At 38.5% G+C, this 20,866-nt stretch overlaps 6 protein-coding genes across 9 annotated transcripts; 4 read left to right on the top strand and 2 right to left on the bottom strand.

Moving 5' to 3' along the window:
• The first annotated feature begins 910 nt into the window (after positions 1-910).
• LOC17882285 (protein argonaute 8) lies at positions 911-5,595 on the top strand. The gene is given in 22 exon segments (XM_023781417.1): positions 911-1,096; positions 1,206-1,591; positions 1,658-1,794; positions 1,874-1,971; positions 2,066-2,163; positions 2,267-2,432; positions 2,532-2,648; positions 2,748-2,855; positions 2,942-3,004; positions 3,087-3,200; positions 3,306-3,474; positions 3,578-3,609; positions 3,611-3,679; positions 3,774-3,911; positions 3,985-4,115; positions 4,201-4,263; positions 4,347-4,410; positions 4,574-4,628; positions 4,705-4,778; positions 4,870-4,964; positions 5,073-5,104; positions 5,275-5,595. Coding segments are annotated over 22 exon segments (2,571 nt in total). The 3' UTR covers positions 5,451-5,595.
• A 190-nt stretch (positions 5,596-5,785) lies between these two features.
• LOC17883310 (putative F-box/kelch-repeat protein At3g24610) lies at positions 5,786-6,337 on the top strand. The gene has a single exon (XM_006289206.1). It carries the CDS (start codon positions 5,786-5,788, stop codon positions 6,335-6,337), a length of 552 nt encoding a protein of 183 aa, XP_006289268.1.
• Positions 6,338-7,261: 924 nt separating this feature from the next.
• Positions 7,262-10,064, bottom strand: LOC17883904 (BTB/POZ and MATH domain-containing protein 5). The gene is made up of 4 exons (XM_006287797.2): positions 9,451-10,064; positions 8,167-8,512; positions 7,800-8,088; positions 7,262-7,669 (listed from the first exon to the last, which is right to left on the bottom strand). The coding sequence occupies exons 1-4, from the start codon at positions 9,849-9,851 to the stop codon at positions 7,473-7,475; spliced, it is 1,233 nt and encodes a 410-aa protein (XP_006287859.1). The 5' UTR covers positions 9,852-10,064; the 3' UTR covers positions 7,262-7,472.
• Positions 10,065-10,193: 129 nt separating this feature from the next.
• LOC17883325 (molybdopterin biosynthesis protein CNX1) lies at positions 10,194-15,028 on the top strand. The gene is made up of 13 exons (XM_006286308.2): positions 10,194-10,422; positions 10,554-10,680; positions 10,870-11,000; positions 11,509-11,610; positions 11,691-11,774; positions 11,858-12,085; positions 12,292-12,482; positions 12,578-12,682; positions 12,796-13,086; positions 13,858-14,015; positions 14,109-14,215; positions 14,465-14,521; positions 14,597-15,028. Exons 1-13 carry the CDS (start codon positions 10,225-10,227, stop codon positions 14,825-14,827), a joined length of 2,010 nt encoding a protein of 669 aa, XP_006286370.2. The 5' UTR covers positions 10,194-10,224; the 3' UTR covers positions 14,828-15,028.
• Positions 15,029-15,166: 138 nt separating this feature from the next.
• Positions 15,167-20,405, top strand: LOC17881507 (5-methyltetrahydropteroyltriglutamate--homocysteine methyltransferase 3, chloroplastic). 4 transcript variants are annotated; one of them, XM_023780652.1, is made up of 13 exons: positions 15,167-15,374; positions 15,691-16,044; positions 16,121-16,208; positions 16,398-16,525; positions 16,652-17,043; positions 17,129-17,292; positions 17,566-17,646; positions 17,732-17,898; positions 17,979-18,084; positions 18,156-18,406; positions 18,480-18,681; positions 18,891-19,267; positions 20,387-20,405. In XM_023780652.1, the coding sequence occupies exons 1-12, from the start codon at positions 15,229-15,231 to the stop codon at positions 19,254-19,256; spliced, it is 2,445 nt and encodes an 814-aa protein (XP_023636420.1). In that variant the 5' UTR covers positions 15,167-15,228; the 3' UTR covers positions 19,257-19,267; positions 20,387-20,405. The 4 variants fall into 4 exon arrangements, with proteins under 4 accessions (XP_023636420.1, XP_006286361.1, XP_006286362.1 ...); XM_006286299.2 differs by lacking the exon at positions 20,387-20,405 and adding an exon at positions 19,966-20,057; XM_006286300.2 differs by lacking the exon at positions 20,387-20,405 and having other exon boundaries at positions 18,891-19,467.
• Positions 19,574-20,798, bottom strand: LOC17881713 (inactive protein RESTRICTED TEV MOVEMENT 2). Its single transcript, XM_006289117.2, has 2 exons — positions 20,431-20,798; positions 19,574-20,309 (listed from the first exon to the last, which is right to left on the bottom strand). The coding sequence occupies exons 1-2, from the start codon at positions 20,528-20,530 to the stop codon at positions 19,660-19,662; spliced, it is 750 nt and encodes a 249-aa protein (XP_006289179.1). The 5' UTR covers positions 20,531-20,798; the 3' UTR covers positions 19,574-19,659.
• Positions 20,799-20,866: the final 68 nt, after the last annotated feature.

Genomic DNA, 20,866 nt, shown 5'->3' with positions numbered 1-20,866 from the left:
ACGTAGGTAAGAAAATCAAATCACTCCTAGTTTTCTCATATATTTCATGTACGAGAGAAAACATAAAAATGCTCTAAAAAAATAGTTTTGTGTTGCTCTCACACTGACGTCTCACCGCAAAACCCCTGACGCCGCCTTCTTCGTCTCCTCATACATAACTCCGTGCGATAACATCGTCTCTCTCCCTTCACAGCGAGAATCGAAGTAAGGACTCAAAACGACGTACACATGCATACCAAGCAAGACCTATCTATTTGGTGTCATATCTTCTTCTTCTCTTACGTGACAAAACTTTTCTTGATTAGATCTTTAATTAATATATATGTTTTGTGTTGTGGGGTTTCGTTTCTTCTTCTTCTGTGATATTCATCTGATAGATCTGAAAATTTCTGAGCACTTTTTTTGTTTAATTATCTTGTGTTGATCTGTATTTTATATATTCAATCCTAATCCTAGGGTGAATGATCTCTGTTGTATGTTACAGATCTCCTGCTAGCCTTCTTGCATATATGTGTACTATGTTATAAATGATTCGTCACATTTCTTGCTTAATTGTATTTTATAATGTCTTATGGGTTGTATCAGAATATATTCGTATATTCTTACAATTACACGATAATGTACCGATCATGTATCATGTAGAATTTTGGTTTTCTTACAATTTCAATGCTTCGTTGACTCTTTTTTTTTTCTCATGAGAAAGAATTTAATGGACTGGTTTTGACTTTTGAACCCAATTACCTTCTTACGCATCTCTTAACTTAACAATAGACTTAGAGTTACAATATTTTTCAGCATCTCTTGACATGATATATATAATGTGTACGTAGTAATAATAGCTAGAACTAGCACAGCATCTGCTAAGTTTTTGTTATAAATTCTGACCTTTGAGGGATTTGCTACTCTAGAAATGGATACGAGTTTACGGCTTCCTCAACCCTTGGAACGGGGATCAGCGAAGAGCAAGAGTAGTCTTCTTCCATTATCTCGGCGTGGCCACGGTTCCAACGGCCGGAAGATTAATCTGCTCACTAATCACTTTAGTGTCGACTTCAGTATTAGAGAACTAAACTCTCAATATTTCTTCCATTACAGTGTACGCTTCTTTGTTTCCTTTTACTGTCCTGTCTCCGATCCCATGGGGTGTTTTGAAGTACGTACTTTACAGTGGGTTTTGTCTCTTTGATCTTTGGATATATATACAGGTTGCTATCACATATGAGAATGGTAGTCCAGTTATGACCAAGGGTGTTGGCAGAAGGATTCTTGAAAAAGTTCAACAGACTTATCAAACTGATTTGGATTTCAAACACTTTGCTTATGATGGCGACAAGAGTCTTTTCACTGTTGGCCCTCTTCCCAGATCAAAACTAGACTTCTCTGTTGTTCTTGAAGACGTGCCTTCTAGGAGAAATGCCGAGAAAAGACTAAAGCTTCCCCACCAATCCGAGAAATACAATGTTGCAATCAGCTTTGCTGCAAAAATCCCAATGCAAGCCATTTCACATACTCTTCAAGGAAGGGAAAGAAATCGTATTCAAGATATGATTAGAGCGATGGATGTCATTTTGGGCCAAAACGCAGCTAGACAGTAAGCAAATATATTCTTTGATCTTGCTTGATGTTTTTGATGTTCATGTACTTCTGTTTTGCGCAGAGGTTGCCTTCTATTTCGCCAATCTTTCTTCTACAACGACGCAAAGTACTTTGCGAATGTTGGTGAAGGTGTTGTTTGTTGCAAAGGATTCCATTCAAGCTTCCAAAATACTCAGGGAGGCTTGTCCCTCAAGATTGGTAATTTCTTTAAAATATGATCTTTAACGTGATTTTAAAATTCTTCTTCGTAACATTTCGGTTTTTTTTCTTAAATCAGATGTTTCGACTACGATGATCATAAAACCAGGTGCTGTTGTTGATTTCCTTATTGAAAATCAAGGTGTGAAAGATCCATTCTCTATTGACTGGAAAAAGGTAACTATATAGAAAGAATTCTCCAAATTGGTGTTTTAGCATATCTTTTGAGGTGAAGTACTTCACTTTCTGATTATTCTCATCTCTCATATAGGCTAAAAGTGCTCTCAAGAATCTAAGAGTTAAAGTCATCCACTCAAATCGAGAATACAAGATAACCGGACTAAGTGAACTACGCTGCAAAGATCAACCGTATGTTGTGAATTTGATGACTATATTCTTTAAACATATATACAGTATATGCTTTTTTTATTTCTTATCAAGAAGTCATCTATTTTTCTTGTATGATTTTTAGCTTTACTCTGAAGAAAAAGAACGCAAACGGGGAAGCTGAGGAGGTTGAAACGACAGTGTTTGATTACTTCACTAAAATGCGTGATATAAAACTGCATTATTCAGGTGACTTACCTTGTATCAATGTCGGTAAACCAAATCGTCCTCCTGTTTACTTTCCCATTGAGGTAATGTTTTGGTTTGTTTATTTTCTTGTTTATTAATGGCTTATATATGATAAATAAATACTTGGTTTGGGTTTTTTTTTCTCCCTTCACATTTGACAGCTCTGTGAGCTTGTATCTCTACAACGCTATACGAAAGCTCTTACCAGTTTCCAGAGGAGTAACCTAGTGAAAGAAGCAAGGCAAAAGCCACAACAGAACATGGATGTATTAACCAAAGTAAGGTCTTTAATTATTTTTCCATTTCTACTCTTTCTATTATCATTTATATATATATATATATATATATATATATATATTAAGTTCCATGTTATACAGGCTTGCAAAAACAGTAACTATAATGATGACCCCATGTTGCAAGATTGTGCTGTTAGAATTGGCTCTGGCCTCACTCAACTCCATGGTCGCGTGTTACCAACACCAAAGGTGCTTCTTCTTTAAGTCTTCTATCATATATATATATATATTTTTGATGTTATTATTAATATCTCTGATCTTTAATCCGTAAACAGCTAAAAGCTGGCAATGGAGCAGACATATTTCCTAGTAACGGGAGTTGGAACTTCATTGACAAGGTCCTTCACTATAGTGTTCTCTGTCTTCTCAACTCATAGTTGTTTGAAAACTTGTGACACTGATCGAAAATTTCATCTGCAGAAATTTTTTGAGCCAGCTACAGTGACTAGATGGGCTGTTGTGAACTTCTCTGCTCGCTGTGACCCGCACAAGATTATTCGTGAGTTGATCAGATGTGGAAAGATGAAAGGAATTGTAAGCTTTCATTTCTTCAGGATCATTGTTTACTACAAAGAACACTAATCACTCACAAAGCCCTTTCTTGTTTTGTTTTTGTTTGTTTGTTTCCTTCAATACCAGAACGTAGATCCTCCATACCGTGTCGTGTTTGAAGAAAATGCTCGGTTTAAGGGTGAACCTGGTTCTGTAAGAGTTGATAAGATGTTTGAATATTTACAATCAACACTCGGCCAAAGTCCTCCAAAGTTCCTTCTATGCATACTCGAAAAGAAAAACTCTGATGTTTATGGTAACACTAATCACTTAACATAAATACTTAGAAATATATAGTATACTTTTTTTTCTTTTCTCATATGAATTAACAAACTTGTCCCTTAGGTCCTTGGAAAAAGAAAAATCTTGTTCAGTTTGGAATCGTGAATCAGTGTATTGTTCCTCCTCAAAACGTAAAGGAGCAGTATCTCATAAATGTTCTCCTCAAGATAAATGCCAAGGTGATCTCATAGAATCAATCTTTAATTTCTAGTTTCTGACCCATATTAATTATATATTGTTTTAACTAATTAATCTCTGCCAACTTCTGTATAGCTTGGTGGATTGAACTCAATCTTGGATATGGAGCAGACACGAGCAATGCCTTTGGTAATGAGAGTTCCTACCATCATTATTGGGATGTCTATATCTCATGGCTCTCCGGGACAGTCTGATGCACCATCAATTGCTGCGGTAACATTATTGTTTTTTTAGTTTTTTTTTTTAATGTGTTGTTATGCACTACTGATACCTTTGGAATGTATAGGTTGTGAGCTCCAGAGAATGGCCATTTATCTCAAAATACAAGGCTTGTGTGCGTACACAGACCCGTAAAGCTGAAATCATTGAAAACCTCTTTAAACCCGTCTCTGACAAAGATGATGAAGGTATCATGAGGTAATAATATATATTACAGGACTATTTTGTACTCTTCTTTATGCAACCGTATCTGATTTTAGAAAAATTGCTGTGTGGTTTACAGGGAGCTCTTGCTTGACTTTGAGTCAAGTTCTGGAGTGAAACCAAATCACATTATCATTTTCAGGTATGCATGTGTTTAATCTACATATTAAACAGTCTTGTGAAAGTAGTTTATAATACAACTTTTCAAACTAAACTACACTGTAGGGATGGTGTGAGTGAGTCTCAGTTTAACCGAGTTCTTAATATTGAACTGGATCAGATGATGCAAGTAAGGGTTTTGGTTCTGTAATCTTTCAAGCTCTTTATATTAATTTAGCCTACATGTTGGACATTTTTGGAGTTATTTTTTTTTTCTTTCTCTGTTGCATAATTAGGCATGCAAGTTCCTGGATGAGAAGTGGGAACCAAAGTTTACAGTGATCATAGCTCAGAAAAACCACCATACCAAGTTCTTCCAGACCAGAAGCCCTGATAATGTTCCTCCAGGTAAATAGTTTTTGATTTTGTTTGTTGGTGTTGTTGAAACGACATGGAAACGTACGTGTTCTTTGTTTACCCGCAGGAACAATAGTTGATAGCAACATCTGTCACCCACGCAACAACGACTTCTATCTTTGTGCTCATGCTGGAAAGTTTGTAAGTAGAAAGTATTTTTATATATGCTCGAATCCATTATGAAGGGAAAAAAAACTTTAGAACCCTTTTCTATTGATTTCCATGTGTTTAGGGAACTACAAGGCCAACACATTACCATGTGCTCTACGACGAAATTGGATTCAATACAGATAACCTCCAAGAACTTGTGCATTCTCTATCCTATGTGTAAGCATCAGATCAGTTTTTTAACCTCTTAATATGATGCACTTTGATTCTCTGTCACGAAGTAGCCAGTGTAACCTTTTACATTCTTTGGTTTTGATCCAATTGTAGCTACCAGCGAAGCACATCTGCCATCTCTCTTGGTAATTCTTTGGCATTTGATATCTCTCTCAGCTTTTATATGTGTGGAATTGTTGCATATAAGTAGTTTTAGATGCTGTTAGATTATAGTTTGCTTACGTTCATGTTTTTTACAAATGGGAAATGACACAACCTTCAGCGATGTATGATGCAACCTCTCAAATATTTGCAGCTGCGCCTATATGCTATGCTCATTTGGCAGCTTCACAGATGGCAACTGCAATGAAGTTTGAGGACATGTCTGAGACTTCACCGAGCCATGATGGGATCACAACAGCTGGAGTAGTCTCTGTGCCACCCATGCCGAAGCTGAACACCAAGGTTTCTGGTTCAATGTTCTTCTGTTGAAAGAGATAAATAGGCACCATTCATTGACTTGGCTTTTTCTCCTGATTAATGAACAAACCAAAGACACAAGATTCTCTCTCTCGTTCTATGACTTTTCCTTAGATTCTATTTTTTTTTGTTTTTATAAATATATTCACCGTTGACTTGGCTTTTTGTTCATTATGTGGCTGACTAAGATTGATATGCATGGGTTGATACTTATTATATATAATAACCCAATGACATAAACAACAACATTACGTGAAGTTATTATATATACTGAGGCTCAAGGAGATATCAATCTTTAAAACATTGTACAGAGGAAAAAACTCAAAACAAAACGAAGCCTTGAGTCGATGTACAATTCCGAAGAGCCACTGTACAATGTTGTATGGTTGATTACCAGAAGGGATTGGTGTATGGTTGATAATTTGATCTACTGCCTTAATATGAAAGGGAGTATATATTGGTGTGAGCCAGATGAGTTGGATTTGCGTGAGCCAGATGGGATGATGGATACAAAGGAGGTCAAGGGTTTGGGCCCTCTCAAATGGAGTCTCTTTCGTTCCAGAGTGATCCACTTTGGTGAGCATTTACGTCATCGGTGGGAGGTTGATAAGATCAAGCATGGTATAACCCCCCAAACGAAGCCCATGTTTAGTATAAGCCACGAGTTGGAAGATTTACTTCCAGGGGCAAGACTGAGCAACTCTGGTGGTGGGAATATTATGCCTTTCTGGGACATCATTGAGGGGGATCACCTCGAGATTTGGTGTGCAGAGATCTCTTTGGAGAGACGCCAAGGAGGCGATGTTTGGGGCAACATTGAATGGTCTAATGCTGTCATGATCATTGATCCTTTCTTAGATCGTTATAAGGTTTTGTATTCTGCTTCTGTAACTCTCTGAACTATCAACTTGTTTGGGTTTTTCTTCTGCTTCTCCGAATTGATTTTTTTTCTTGTTATAGTGGTTGCTATCTATACAAGATTAAGAGAATAAGAGGGTACAAAAGAAACAAAACTGAAGCAGAATATCATTGTCCCTTATCTGTCCACCTGTGGCACTCTGTGCTATGACCTCTTCCTTGTCCTTGTAAATGGTGCTGCTGGAAGTAGAGAGATACGGCTGCTATTGTTTTGTTCTTCTTGGCCTGCAGATGCATATTGACTACTTGCAATATAAATGAGTTTTGTAAAAATAGTTCTAGACTTCTAGTTCAATCACATATCCCTTTCTTAGTCCACCTCATCCGCCTAAGTTTCCCAATACTCACACGGTGTGACTCACACCCCTAATAAAAAGACCGGTTCTCAAGTCCCTTGTGTGATTGCAGAAACTAACTTGAAAAGTTTGATAAGAAAACGACCTGCTTCGTAATATATAATTTGGTTAATGAAACCTAGCGTCATCACACATCATCTTGCTCACAAAAATGCACTCCTCGAATACTTAAGTAATGTTAGAAAAGAGGAACATTAAAGCCTCAGCTGCAACAACATCCCCCAAACCAGAATGCAGCTGTAAAAATGTCACATATATTATCCTTTTTTTTTTTTTTTTGGACCAATATTATCCAAATTTTCTTTGCTGAAAGTAACATGTATTACAAAAGAGGGTGACAACCACATAAACAATATCTACGGTACATCCATGATCCTCCAAAGTAGATATACCCTGCATTGCCCATTAGGAATGTGAACTAGTGTCACAGACTCACAATCACGGATAATCACTAAGGAAAATGCGTCATGGAGGAGAAGACTATAGTTTATCCATCATGAATCATACCATATAGAAGCTATTTTAAGATCAGTTAGACTAGATAGAATCTTATGAGATTTAATGGGATTCAAAATACTTTAAACACGAAAAGAAGATACATCCAAAGCTGTTACTGAGGTGAAAATTGAAAGAGTTTACCTATCATAGAGTTAGGAGGACTTAACATCATATATATATATATATTTTTGAATACAGAAAAGAACAGCAGCTGTATATACCCTCTCTATGGCTACTACCTGAGAAAATGCATAGTGAAGCTCTAAGTGGTTCGTTGTCGAACATGTCGGCTGCTAGTATCGCCACCACCGTCAGAAAGTTGGGCCCACACGCTCTGAGACTTTGCTCCTCCAGTACTGTTACTGCCTTCCTCCTGACCAGCCACCGCCTTCAGAAGCTCAGACTGAAGGGTCACACATTCATCCTTCATTTGTTGATAAGCCTCTGTGTCCAGGACAGCTGTAATATCCAAGTCCCCACCAAATCAAACACAACAGATGATCCATTAGCTCTAGCGATACCATCATATACTTTGATTTCGTAGTGTCTGGTATTAAAAACAGTTTTAAAATGCAATACAGAAGCATACCTGCAAGGTTCTCAGCAGTAAATGTTAGGCAAACACCTTTTAGTTCCTTAGCATTATACCTGTCGGCCAACGCTAAGATCTTGGCGACGGATTTGACTGATACACCCTTGCAGATGTGAGCTTCACACAACAACCTCAGCCTGTTCAGGTCGTACTTGTCTGCTGCTGCTAAAATTTTTACAATCAATGTCTCATATATTTCTGACAGCTTTAAGCGCTCAAATGTATGAGTTGTCGCAGGCTCAACATCTTCTGGAAGAGAATCTTTATACATAAAATGTAGCAAAGCCTGGAAGGAACAGAGTATAAATTTAGGATACAATCTGAACAAAAGGGAAAAAGTAAAGAAGAACCACCAATGATGTACCTTAAATACCCTAGGTTCCAAATCGTTAATAGTAACCTCTGAATTGTTTGCGTCAAACTCACTGAAAAACGTCGACTTGAAAAATGGAGATCGAGCAGCCAGTACTAGTTTATGAGCTAGAAACTTCTCGCCAGCAATGTCAAAAGTTACATCAGAACCTTCCATGCTATCCAGTAAAACTCCAAAATGTGCTCCAAGTTCTGAATCAGGGACGTGAACAGAGTGTAACTGTGGGCAGTGTATTTCTGAAACCACAACCCCAACTGTACAATTGATTATCAAGCAATCATCTTTGAGAAAGTCAGATGTCTCAAGCAGGGAACGTCTGAAGAAACGTTTGTATCCCCTAATCAAACCACAAAAAGTAAAAGAGGATAAGGGGAGCTTGAGTTAGCAGAACGTTTGCCAAAAGACAAATGTAAAGAGAAGATCAAGTTTATCTCAGATTCTCCACTGAAATAACCTCCCAGTTAAGACTTAAGCAAAGGCTATGCCTGGATACACTTAGTTAGCAAAACATCTTAGAAATTATAGATTTCCCTTTCAATTTTCTTCCCAACATGACCATTATAAAGCCACCCACATGGCCACATCTAATCTCTTTTGCCATATTATTCTTCTCACAAAGAAGATTAGGAAATGGGAGCAAGAATCCACCTCACTCATAAATCAGAAGAATATTACTACACTTACTATGACTACTTTTTTTTAACGCCAAAACACCATATTTCATTCATTATGATGACACTGACTACGGCTAGCTACTTTATCCATTTTCATTCACAACATGGAACATCATGCAACACTGAAAGAGTTCAAATTCAGATTCCTCCTTAGCAGCTCACAAGTATTAAGTACACCCAGCAGCTATAGCTCTGTCTCTTCCAAACAAGTCCAGAATTCCTCAAAAGACAATCTGAACTCTGAGCTACAAGTACCCTAACATTAACATGATATGTACACATCTTTCTCCTATTTATTTTGCTGTCACAACCAGTAAACAAATATCTACCATAGAATTCCATCACAAGGGTGAAGCCGGATGAGGGAATCACGAGTCAGATCAAGCTCATGGTTAGTTACTTAATCCTAATACAAAGTATTAAAAACCCTACTCGAGAGTAGTTCTGCCTCGCAGTGCTTGATTAAACATGCATCAATTTAGTAAGCAAAGAGAAAAGCCAACAAGAGACGCCTACAAACGAACTAATTAACACCCTTTAATTTTCGAAAACCTAGAATTATGAGAAGTGAGCATAAACCAGCTAGGTGAAAAAATCGTACCACATGCTTCCTCTGTATTTGAGAGTATAAGGACCACCATCAAGTGACCGCTCGAAATGGCTATGAACCTTGTGCTTCCCCTTTCCGCTTTGATCAACAAGAGCAAGCTCAAAAAGTGCCCTAACTTCGGTACCTTCACTAGCCAGTGCGATAAAGACAGAGACGTACGACGAGTTATCCTCCGGATTCTTACCGTCCGGGTAGAAGAAGATCCCCCACTGATACCCTCCGACGGAGAAATTATCACTCGCTATGTGCTTCCCTACACCCATCCCTTTAGCTAAGCTGTAACCTTGTATCACGAATTGATGCGACCCGTTCACCGTCTGCGTCACCGATTTTGAAGTCGTCGGAGACAAAACCCGATCCGGATTCGGTCCCGGAATCAATGATCCAGACATCGTTTTGAAATTCCCGGCTACTCTTGTGGTAAGCTGATCGACGAAGACAAGAATCTTCCCTTTGATTTTCCAGAAATAAGATTCTAGGGTTGTGAATTTTCAATTTTGGAATTTGGTTTCAGACCGTTTTAAAGGAAAAAAAATATATCAGAAGAGGGAAGTGAAAACAAAACGTTCTCCATTGTCTAACATGCCAGTTTCATCAAATATGAGCTGAATAGTAGTGTTTGGTTACGGGTTTAAAACTTAAAATCCTAAATATTGATAAAAAGTCAAACCTAATCCCATTGCCAAACAAGCCCGTCAACTTTGTTCGTATTCAAGAGTGACCATCGTATCTCCTCCTCTCTCTCTCCATCAAGCATCGGGAAAAATGGATAGTCATGAAGGTTGTTGTGGCGGCGAGGGAAAGACGGAGATGATTCCGACGGAGGAAGCTCTGAGAATAGTACTCGGCGTCTCCCATCGTCTGCCTCCGGTAATGGTTTCGCTGCAGGAAGCACTTGGGAAAGTGTTGGCGGAGGATATTCGAGCTCCTGATCCTCTGCCTCCATATCCTGCTTCCATCAAGGTGAGTAGCTTAAACCTATAATTGATTCAATCTAATGGAACTGAGTTCACATTTGACAAGTATGATCAATTGAGTACTATGACGAGAATACTTGAATAGCTTGACATTATCGTTTTATTTATGCTGTTAAGGATGGGTACGCGGTTGTTGCTTCAGATGGTCCTGGGGAATACCCTGTTATTACAGAATCAAGAGCTGGTAATGATGGACTGGGTGTGACTGTTACTCCTGGAACTGTGGCTTATGTAACAACTGGTGGTGAGTATATTGCATTTGTTGAAAAATCTCTTACTGATGATTTTGTTTCATTTTCTCACTTGGAAACGTTTTTCCTAAGTATTTGAGAGTGCTTCTACTCTCTCCTAGGTGTCTACATGGGAGAGTGTCAGAAAACTAAATGTTTCTTTGATTTCAACTTTCTGTTTTCTTTGTTCTGTTTTTCTTAAGGACCTATACCTGATGGAGCGGATGCAGTTGTCCAAGTTGAAGACACTAAAGTAATTGAAGACGTCTCAACGGAAGTTAAAAGAGTAAAAATACTGATTCAAACTAAGAAAGGCACCGACATCCGTAGAGTGGTATGGTTTCTTCTTTCTTGTTTATGTAATCTGTCTTGTACTTGCTATCGTTGTTTTCCTTTATCTCTTACTGACTGTTTGCTAAATAACTGAAGTATCATACTATTCTTTATAAGGTACTGACATTTGTTAATCCAAGAAAATTTTAGGATGCATGTGAGACCGATATTTTAAATGAATTGAGTTTTTATTATATTTGATGAGTAAGTTATTGGGGCAAATGGAAATGCTTGGCGAGTTTTGATATATGCACGTAAATAGGACATCGACCTGTCTTTTGCTACTATATAGGTGTGAGTTTTTAATGTTTTAGGACTTAGACTATGCATGCAAGAGGTTATCACTTCCAAGACCTGAGGATAGCTAAAGTTTGTTTCCCTTTTATTGTAATCAATTTTAAAACGTTGATGAAAAAAGCAGTTTTTTTTTTCCAGCAGTTTGAAGGAAATACAATGGTTATAGGTTCATTATTATTTGACTTCTAAGATCCATACAATTTATATGCTAGGGTTGCGACATTGAGAAAGATACTACTGTACTAAAAACTGGAGAAAGGATTGGTGCCTCAGAAATCGGCTTGCTAGCAACTGCAGGAGTAACCATGGTGAAGGTATTGCTGTATATCAGTTTTATCTAAGAAAATTTACTAAATGATGTGTCCAAAAAAGAAAAAATATAACATCCCTATAGGTATATCCTATGCCAACAGTTGCTATTCTCTCTACTGGAGATGAACTTGTCGACCCGTCAGCTGGGACTTTAGGTCGTGGTCAGGTATTACGCAGAAATAAGATTGTGATGCAAAAAAGATATTGGACCTTGTTATCTTCAGTGAATAAACAAATAGCTCTTTGCAGATTAGGGACTCCAATCGAGCAATGTTGGTGGCAGCAGTGATGCAGCAGCAATGCAAAGTTGTCGACCTTGGAATAGTTAGAGATGACAAAAGAGAACTTGAGAGAGTTTTGGACGAGGCTGTATCCTCTGGGGCCGATATTATTTTAACATCTGGTGGTGTGTCAATGGGAGACAGGGATTTTGTCAAGCCATTGCTCAGAGAGAAAGGGAAAGTACATTTCAGCAAGGTAAATAATTGGTATTGTTATCTGAACTTTCTCCCTGGAGTTTATTTCTTTCTCTGCTTTGCAGAAAGAGCTGGCTACTATGTTGTCTAAAATTTTTATGTTGCTGGACTCTACTTTAATTTCTCAGCTTAAGCTCAGCAAGTTGACAATGTTTAGTTTGCTATATAGATTGAACCAAGATGTTTTATATTTTAGTTTTGTTTCAGGTATTGATGAAACCTGGGAAACCTTTGACATTTGCTGAGATCAGGGCAAAACCAACTGAAAGTATGATGGGGAAAACAGTCCTTGCATTTGGATTACCTGGAAATCCCGTAAGCTGTTTGGTTTGTTTCAATATCTTTGTTGTGCCTACAATCCGCCAGCTTGCAGGATGGACAAGCCCCCATCCACTGAGGTTAGTGAAGTTTTCATTATACTTATTTCGCTATATGAGTTTACTCGAAAATGATTGCTAGTGAAAAGGTAAATAACCGTCTGATCTCGGTGCAGAGTGCGAGCTCGACTTCAGGAGCCCATAAAGTCTGATCGCATTCGTCCGGAGTTTCATCGGGCCATCATCAAATGGAAAGATAACGATGGATCAGGGACTCCCGGGTGAATTTCATAATTATGTCTGCTTTTGAGTAAAAACTTAGTTGGATCTTCCTAGATTTTCTTTGAAGTTCCAGTATGCATTACTTGGCTAATGAGATATACCTGGATGTCAGATTTGTTGCTGAGAGCACTGGACATCAGATGAGCAGTCGGCTATTAAGTATGAGGTCGGCAAATGCTTTGTTGGAGTTGCCTGCTACGGGAAATGTGATATCTGCTGGAACATCTGTATCAGCTGTACTTGTTTCTGATATTAGTGGCTTTTCAATAGACAAGAAAGCCTCATTACCAGAACCAGAATCTATTCGAAAAGAAAAAAAGTATGAAGTACCTGGGCCGGAGTATAAAGTGGCTATTCTAACTGTCAGTGATACTGTCTCAGCTGGGGCTGGACCTGATCGAAGGTATGATTATTGTTACACTTTCTTGATTTTCCCATTGCAAGTCTGGATGAGATGATTTATGTTATGTAAGAATGTTGAAAGAGATACCATTAGTTTTTTTTTTGTTTCCTTTTACAAGTATTAGACTGCATAACAACTGTTGGAAGATGATACGGAAATGGCAATGCTGAGTTTTTCTTTCTCCTGCAATACATTAATTTCAATGAAGTTCTTAAACATATTTTTCCTGCATGTCTTACCTTATAATTGCGATATATAGGTGTTTTTCAAAGAGAAATTTATGCTTGTGGGTAAAAAAGCACTCTGTGTTTCTAAAAGACCTGTTACTTGTTGACTATTTAATGAGACATAAGCTAGAATTAGTAATGTAGAGTTGATAATCTCTTCAGTCGGAGTTAAATGCAGTGATTAGAAACTCTGGAACAGTCCGGCTTAACAAGACTTCATTTTCTTCAAATAAAAAAAAGTGCATCTAGATACATCTCTCCAGTTCGTTATTCTGGTGAGGTCACAAATATGATGCCATATTAAAACTGCACAGTGATATTGCTCCCTGTATTAGTGAGACAGGGCAGCTTCACAGTGCTTTGCTACATCTCTAGGTAAAATCCCATCTCAATGCCATTTAACATGAAGATGGTTTGGGGTTGATTATTTTTATGCCAAACCCTCTCCAGATATTTTTGTTTGTTTGTGTGTGTGAGAGTTTAGGTCTAATCATTTGTTTCATGATCATTTCTTGATTGATTTTCTTATGCTGGACTGGTGCAGTGGCCCCAGGGCTGTATCAGTGGTTGATTCCTCGTCTGAAAAATTGGGAGGAGCGAAGGTAGTTGCGACAGCCGTTGTTCCCGATGAAGTGGAAAAAATCAAGGACATCCTCCAGAAATGGAGCGATGATGACGGAATGGATCTCATTCTTACACTTGGTATACAAAATTACAAACATCTAATTATTTTTCATAGATTTTTTTGGTGTACTTGAAAACGGGTTTTTAATACTTAAACTCTTTGCAAACTAGGTGGCACCGGCTTCACTCCGAGAGATGTAACACCTGAAGCAACAAAAAAAGTGATTGAGAGAGAAACACCCGGTCTCCTCTTTGTTATGATGCAAGAGAGCTTAAAGGTAAAATACTCTTAACTGTAATGATGTTTAATCTGTGGGTGAACCGTGAACCGAACCCATCCAATTTTTGAAAACCAAACTGAGCCTTAACACCACAGTTAAGATAGTTTTTTCTTTTTAAATATCCCAAAACCAAATTAGGTGAGTATTTTTCTAAAAGTGGAACTGAATTGAAACGCTGATTGAATCATTGGATATGGAAAGGAATGAGTTGTCATGTGACTCTGCATTTTTGTTCTTTTTGAGCAGATCACACCATTTGCGATGCTCTCACGCTCTGCAGCAGGAATTAGAGGCTCAACATTGGTACACATCTCGAACTTCACATTGGTGGAATCTGTAACTTGCCATCACTCACGATTCTGTCTTTTGGTCTCTCAGATAATAAACATGCCTGGAAACCCAAACGCAGTGGCCGAGTGTATGGAGGCTCTGTTACCAGCTTTGAAGCACGCACTGAAGCAGATCAAAGGAGACAAGAGAGAGAAACATCCAAAGCACATACCTCATGCAGAAGCCACTACACCGGCTGATACATGGGACGAAAGCTATAAGTCGGCCTATGCGACGGAAGAAAAGAAAGAAGAGGCTGGATGTTCTTGTACTCACTAAAATGTTTCCAGCTTCTGAGTGTAAAAACTTTTGACAGTTCTCTGGCTTACTTAGAGAGTTACATGCGTTGTTATAGTTTTGTAATAAGGTCTACTTGACTTGCTGTAAAAATGCATGTCCGCCAAAATGAGAAAAATACAGTGTATAAGAAAGTATACTATATGATCATAACGGAAGCAAAAGTTACACAAAATGTCCCAATGTTTGATCAACATTCTTTCTCATTATCGATTTGCTTTTACGAACTCGATTGAAATTTTTGTATAATTAGGAAATGGATTAAAAATATATATATAAAAATAAAAACAGGGAAACGAAATGAAAAAGTAGGGAGTCTCCTCTTTCCCCGGATACAGTGAACAGAAATAGGAGCTCAGTTTGAAACTCAAAAAGCTATAAAAATGGGTCAGCTCGCTCTTCAGAGACTCCCGCCGGTAGCTTCGCTTCCAAGACGCCCTCCTTCTCTCCCCCCTCCGTCTTCCGCTCCTCCGTCTCTCCCTTCCGCTACCTCTCGCCGCCCTCTCCGTCCCCGATTCTACGTCGCCAGGTTTTTTGTTTCCGTCGGATTCGTTGGTGTGCTTGCAACTCTATATTTTGATATTTTCTTTGGTTATGGATTCACAGACAATCCAACCGATTCCTGTTATCACTAAATTGGGTGTATCCTACCATTGAGCCATAGAGAGACCTTAGTTTGTCTTGGTTTACAATATTGAATTGTTACAATAGGTTGTTTCTTAGCATCCATATGCATCAGCATCCAAAACTTTTTTTGGTTTGTGTTGAATTATATGCTATATACTTACATTCATGAAATTTTCCCTAATCCTGTTGTTGTCTCTTGTTTGTGAAAAAAAAAATAGAGCAATGTCATCTCACATTGTCGGGTATCCCCGAATTGGGCCGAAGAGAGAGCTTAAGTTTGCACTGGAATCTTTCTGGGATGGGAAAACCAGTGTTGATGATTTGCAAAATGTTGCTGCCAACCTGAGAAAATCCATTTGGAGACATATGGCTGATGCAGGTATCAAGTATATTCCCAGCAACACCTTTTCATACTATGATCAGATGTTGGATACCACAGCGATGCTTGGAGCTGTTCCCTCTAGATATGGTTGGGAAGGTGGTGAGATTGGGTTTGATGTTTACTTCTCCATGGCACGGGGAAATGCTTCTGTTCCTGCTATGGAGATGACCAAGTGGTTTGATACGAACTAGTAAGTTGAATCCCTTTTCTTTTCTTTTTATAAAGTTTGTTTAGTCAGTTATAACGCTAATAAAATGTCCTGACAGCCATTACATTGTTCCTGAGTTGGGTCCTGATGTTGAATTCTCCTATGCATCTCACAAAGCTGTGGTTGAATTTAAGGAGGCAAAAGCAGTAAGTTGAATAGAACCCTTCTCACTTATTTTGGCCCGGCAAAGCTTTAAGTTGAGCTGTAACTGCTGTTTTGATACTAGGATGTAGATAATTCATGATATTGTTGTACGTTTATATTTTTCTTCAGCTTTCCTCTTTGTTTCCCAAGGTTCTTATTCACAGCTGTGCTTTTGGCTGTTCATGGCACAGCTTGGCATAGACACAGTTCCCGTACTCATTGGTCCCATGACCTACTTGCTCCTGTCAAAACCAGCAAAGGGTGTCGAAAAATCATTCTGTCTTCTTTCTCTGATTGACAAGATCCTTCCAATCTACAAGTAAGAATGTTTTGAGGCCAACTGCAAGGTTTTTAGAAATTAGCTAGACAAAATTAATTTAAAAAAATACAGTTTCATTTGTATAGTGCTCAAACCTTAACTAGTTTCTGTGGCTTTTTTTTTCAGAGAAGTTTTGACTGATCTCAAATCTGCTGGTGCACGATGGATTCAGTTCGATGAGCCTGTACTTGTGATGGATCTTGATACCAGCCAATTGCAGGCATTCTCCGATGCGTACTCGCACATGGAGTCATCTTTGGCGGGATTGAATGTTCTTATTGCCACATACTTTGCAGATGTTCCTGCTGAAGCATACAAGGCGTTGATCTCTTTGAAATGTGTAACTGGGTTTGGATTTGATCTTGTTCGTGGATTGGAGACTCTTGATTTGATCAAAGAAAGTTTCCCTCGTGGAAAACTACTATTTGCTGGAGTTGTCGATGGGCGGAACATATGGGCGAATGATCTTTCTGCTTCACTAAAGACACTACAGACTCTTGAAGACACCGTTGGGAAAGGTGTCAGTAAAAAACAGTTCAGTCGATTGCTATTACTTTACTATCTAGCTTCACAATGATGTAAACCTTTCTCTTTTCTTTGCAGAAAAAGTCGTGGTTTCCACTTCCTGCTCTCTACTCCATACAGCTGTGGACTTGGTGAATGAAATTAAACTTGATAAAGAACTTAAATCGTGGCTTGCATTTGCTGCACAGAAAGTCGTTGAAGTGAATGCACTTGCCAAAGCATTTTCTGGGGCTAAGGATGAGGTACATCTTCTGAAGTTTTTAATCTTGGAACATGCTGTAGGCTCTGCTTTTCTAGCTCTAGAAGGTCTTTGACTTATAAATTTTCTCACGATTGATTGTATTGGCTTAAAACATATGGTTGAATGACTACAACTACAATAATTCGGAAAGAATTTATATCTCATATACTGGACTTTTCCCTGACCCATGGATCATTGCTAGGACTTTGCATTTTTTTTTTTTTATATCAGAAGAAGTTAACCTTTGACTTTGTATTGTCTGGTCCCTTTGTAGGCATTGTTTTCTTCTAATTCCATGCGTCAAGCTTCCAGAAGATCATCTCCAAGAGTGACAAATCCAGCTGTACAGCAGGATGTAAGGGGTTATCTAACAAATTGCTCTCTTCCTTTTCCTTTTTTAGTATCCTGAACTTATATATTTTAGTTACTTTCTTACTCAGGTTGCTGCACTAAAGAAATCTGATCATCACCGTTCTACAGAAGTAAGTGTTAGGCTACAAGCTCAGCAGAAGAAGCTAAACCTCCCTGCTCTTCCAACAACTACGATCGGATCTTTTCCGCAGACAACGGATCTCAGACGAATACGCAGGGAATTCAAGGCCAAAAAGTAAGCATATCTAAGCCAGTAATGTATCTGAAATTCCGACATTCACTATTTTAATAGTCATGGAAACACTGCAATTGCAGGATATCAGAAATCGACTATGTCCAGAGTATCAAAGAGGAATATGAAAAGGTTATCAAGCTTCAGGAAGAGCTTGGGATTGATGTATTGGTGCATGGGGAGGCAGAGGTGACAATATACCTTAATCTAGATTTAATATTCAAACTATTCTACCCCCCTAATGTGACATAGTTCTGCAGAGAAACGACATGGTGGAGTATTTTGGTGAGCAACTGTCTGGTTTTGCTTTCACTTCGAATGGGTGGGTCCAATCATATGGGTCCCGCTGTGTCAAGCCACCTGTCATCTATGGTGATATCACACGGCCAAAGGCAATGACTGTTTTCTGGTCGTCAATGGCACAGAAAATGACTCAACGTCCTATGAAGGGGATGCTCACTGGCCCTGTTACAATTCTCAATTGGTCTTTTGTTAGAAATGACCTACCCAGGTATGACAATTAAGACTCTCAACTTTTGTTTCACTCTTATGATATATCATTTCACCATTGTTTTTGTTTATAGGCATGAGACGTGTTTCCAAATTGCACTTGCCATCAAAGATGAGGTTGAGGACCTTGAGAAGGCTGGTGTTACTGTTATCCAAATTGATGAAGCTGCATTAAGAGAGGGATTGCCTCTCAGAACATCCGAGCAAAAGTTTTACCTGGACTGGGCCGTCCACGCATTCAGAATCACAAACTGTGGTGTGCAAGACACTACCCAGGTCATCTGTACTTTACTTTATTGTTCCTTTCCATTATTTTTTACCAGTATGTTGATAATGATGAGAGTTCTCCCATTTTTGTGGACAACTGAAACGTGATTTCAAGATGAAGTATGTAACCTAGATTGTGATAAAGATCTAATTTTATTCAATGAGTTTTGTTATTCAAATGAAACCATTTAATCATACCCTCCTTGTACCTCATGCAGATCCACACCCACATGTGCTACTCAAATTTCAACGACATCATTCACTCAATCATTGATATGGATGCTGATGTGATCACTATTGAGAACTCACGGTCAGATGAGAAGCTCTTATCAGTTTTCCATGAAGGAGTGAGATACGGTGCTGGAATCGGTCCAGGTGTTTATGACATTCACTCTCCTCGTATCCCATCCGCTGAAGAAATAGCCGAGCGTATCAAAAAGATGCTTGCTGTTCTGGACAGCAAGGTCCTTTGGGTGAACCCTGACTGTGGCCTAAAAACGCGGAATTACTTTGAAGTTAAAGCCGCACTTAAAAACATGGTTGCTGCTGCTAAGCAAATCCGCTCTCAGCTAAATAAGTCATAAACCTTCCTTTAGTAAGTTTGTTCAAACTACCTCTTTCTTTTCTCTCTAAATCTTTATTTATTTTGCTTAGGTTATATATAGAGTTTCTCTATGAGTGCCTGGAATGTACTTATTATTATCCATTTATCAATCTCGTCAATTTTCATCTTATTTTGTAGAATATCTCCATTTGTAGATTTTTGTTTTTAAATCATATAGCAATCCTTGTAGAGTTGGTACTTATTTCTGATTGTTTTCCTCAGTTCTAGTAAAAGTTTCTGGGACCAGTAGTAATTATTCTAAGGCTAATTAAAACCTATAAAATGGAGTTTTTCTCATTTCTCGTCACATGGAATTAGCAAATATTATTTATTTTTTTGCATGAATGAGCTTATACATTGTGAGATGCAAATGTAAGGGTCACTCATTCCTCGGTAATCCACACAAGGGATGAACGCACTGCATTTCTAGCATACAGTAAGATTAGCAGAACCAATGACAACGAAGCAACCAAATTGCAAAGTAACTGTCTTTTGTTCTTAGCTTCCTTTACCACATTTCCAGTTGCCTCTTTGTACTTCTCGAACCATTTCGCTCCAACTTTGTCTTTCTCCTCATCCTTGGAACTCAACTGTCCTTTAGGCTCACCAGTTAATTCCTTTTTTCCATTCTGTACTTCCCTTGCCTTTTGTTGTGCATCATGTTTGACCTGCTGTGCATCATGTTTCAGCTTCTGTGCATCATGATCGGTTTTACCACCGCTCGGCTTCTCAACCATTGCTTTTGGAGCCTGGTCTTGTTTTCTCTCATGCTGATCACGGGTTTTCATGATCACCGGTGGTTTGACTGGTGATGGTGGCTTAGTTTGAGGGATTTCTGTTTTGATTTTGGGATGTCGGATGTAGAGTTTGTTGTCCTTGAACATAGCTGAGATCGAGTCAGTGTCAACAGTCAAGGGAACAGGAATTTCCTTGTGGAAGCGAATCCATTTGTTTCCACCAGTTGCACGTTCTCCTATAAGTCTTAGCTTTCTTGTTGCGGTCACCGCCACCTTAAGTTGTTCTTTCTTGAATCCTAACCACAAAAGACAATGCTTATGAGCTTGCTTGCTCTTATCATACTCTTTTCTCTCTATTCTGTATTTAATGTAGAAAAAGTAACACCACTAAACAAGATCGAGAAGAAGAAAACGAACCTGGAAGATCAGCGACAAGGACCTCAGCGTCTGGTTCGGAGGTCCATCTAGTTGCAGGCTCAAATTCTTGGTAAACCCGTTCAATTCCAAAGTTAGCCATTCTCTCTCTCTCTCTCTCTCTCTCTCTCTCTCTCTCTCTCTCTCTCTCTCTCTCTCTCTCTCTCTCTCTCTCTCTCTTCTGTTTTAGGCCTGCTCTTTGTTTTTGGTTTATAGGTAGTGGTTTGTTTTGTGAGAAAACAGAGATAGATCTCTATGATTTTATAGGCCAAGAAGATTATATTAGACAACAAAGACATTTGTGATTTGGTTTTAGGTTGAAGAAACGAAGTACTAATTCTTTGGGTTTTCCACTTCCTCTTTCTCTTCTTTGAGTTTTCTTTGTCTTAAAGATTTTAATGATTCTTTTTCTTTGGTTCGATTTTAGCATTAAGTATCC

This window comes from Capsella rubella, unplaced genomic scaffold (genome assembly GCF_000375325.1).
Source record: "Capsella rubella cultivar Monte Gargano unplaced genomic scaffold, Caprub1_0 scaffold_6, whole genome shotgun sequence".
NCBI classification, from domain to species: Eukaryota; Viridiplantae; Streptophyta; class Magnoliopsida; order Brassicales; family Brassicaceae; genus Capsella; species Capsella rubella.
The sequence above is the reverse complement of the archived record's forward strand: the minus strand, read 5'-3'. Positions and strand labels throughout refer to the sequence as shown.

What these genes read in the sequence shown, in the direction of transcription:
- LOC17881713 (XM_006289117.2), bottom strand. Translation starts at nt 20,530, where the DNA reads ATGGCTAACTTTGGAATTGAACGGGTTTACCAAGAATTTGAGCCTGCA. An exon ending in CCTTGTCGCTGATCTTCCAG is followed by an intron (nt 20,310 to 20,430) that starts GTTCGTTTTCTT and finishes TTTTGTGGTTAG; the next exon opens with GATTCAAGAAAGAACAACTT.
- LOC17881507 (XM_023780652.1), top strand. Translation starts at nt 15,229, where the DNA reads ATGGGTCAGCTCGCTCTTCAGAGACTCCCGCCGGTAGCTTCGCTTCCA. An exon ending in TGGTGCATGGGGAGGCAGAG is followed by an intron (nt 18,085 to 18,155) that starts GTGACAATATAC and finishes ATAGTTCTGCAG; the next exon opens with AGAAACGACATGGTGGAGTA. An exon ending in GTTAGAAATGACCTACCCAG is followed by an intron (nt 18,407 to 18,479) that starts GTATGACAATTA and finishes TTTTGTTTATAG; the next exon opens with GCATGAGACGTGTTTCCAAA.
- LOC17883325 (XM_006286308.2), top strand. Translation starts at nt 10,225, where the DNA reads ATGGATAGTCATGAAGGTTGTTGTGGCGGCGAGGGAAAGACGGAGATG. An exon ending in GATGGATCAGGGACTCCCGG is followed by an intron (nt 12,683 to 12,795) that starts GTGAATTTCATA and finishes CCTGGATGTCAG; the next exon opens with ATTTGTTGCTGAGAGCACTG. An exon ending in TGATGCAAGAGAGCTTAAAG is followed by an intron (nt 14,216 to 14,464) that starts GTAAAATACTCT and finishes CTTTTTGAGCAG; the next exon opens with ATCACACCATTTGCGATGCT.
- LOC17883310 (XM_006289206.1), top strand. Translation starts at nt 5,786, where the DNA reads ATGTACAATTCCGAAGAGCCACTGTACAATGTTGTATGGTTGATTACC.
- LOC17883904 (XM_006287797.2), bottom strand. Translation starts at nt 9,851, where the DNA reads ATGTCTGGATCATTGATTCCGGGACCGAATCCGGATCGGGTTTTGTCT. An exon ending in AAATACAGAGGAAGCATGTG is followed by an intron (nt 8,513 to 9,450) that starts GTACGATTTTTT and finishes TGGTTTGATTAG; the next exon opens with GGGATACAAACGTTTCTTCA. An exon ending in TGGAACCTAGGGTATTTAAG is followed by an intron (nt 8,089 to 8,166) that starts GTACATCATTGG and finishes TGTTCCTTCCAG; the next exon opens with GCTTTGCTACATTTTATGTA.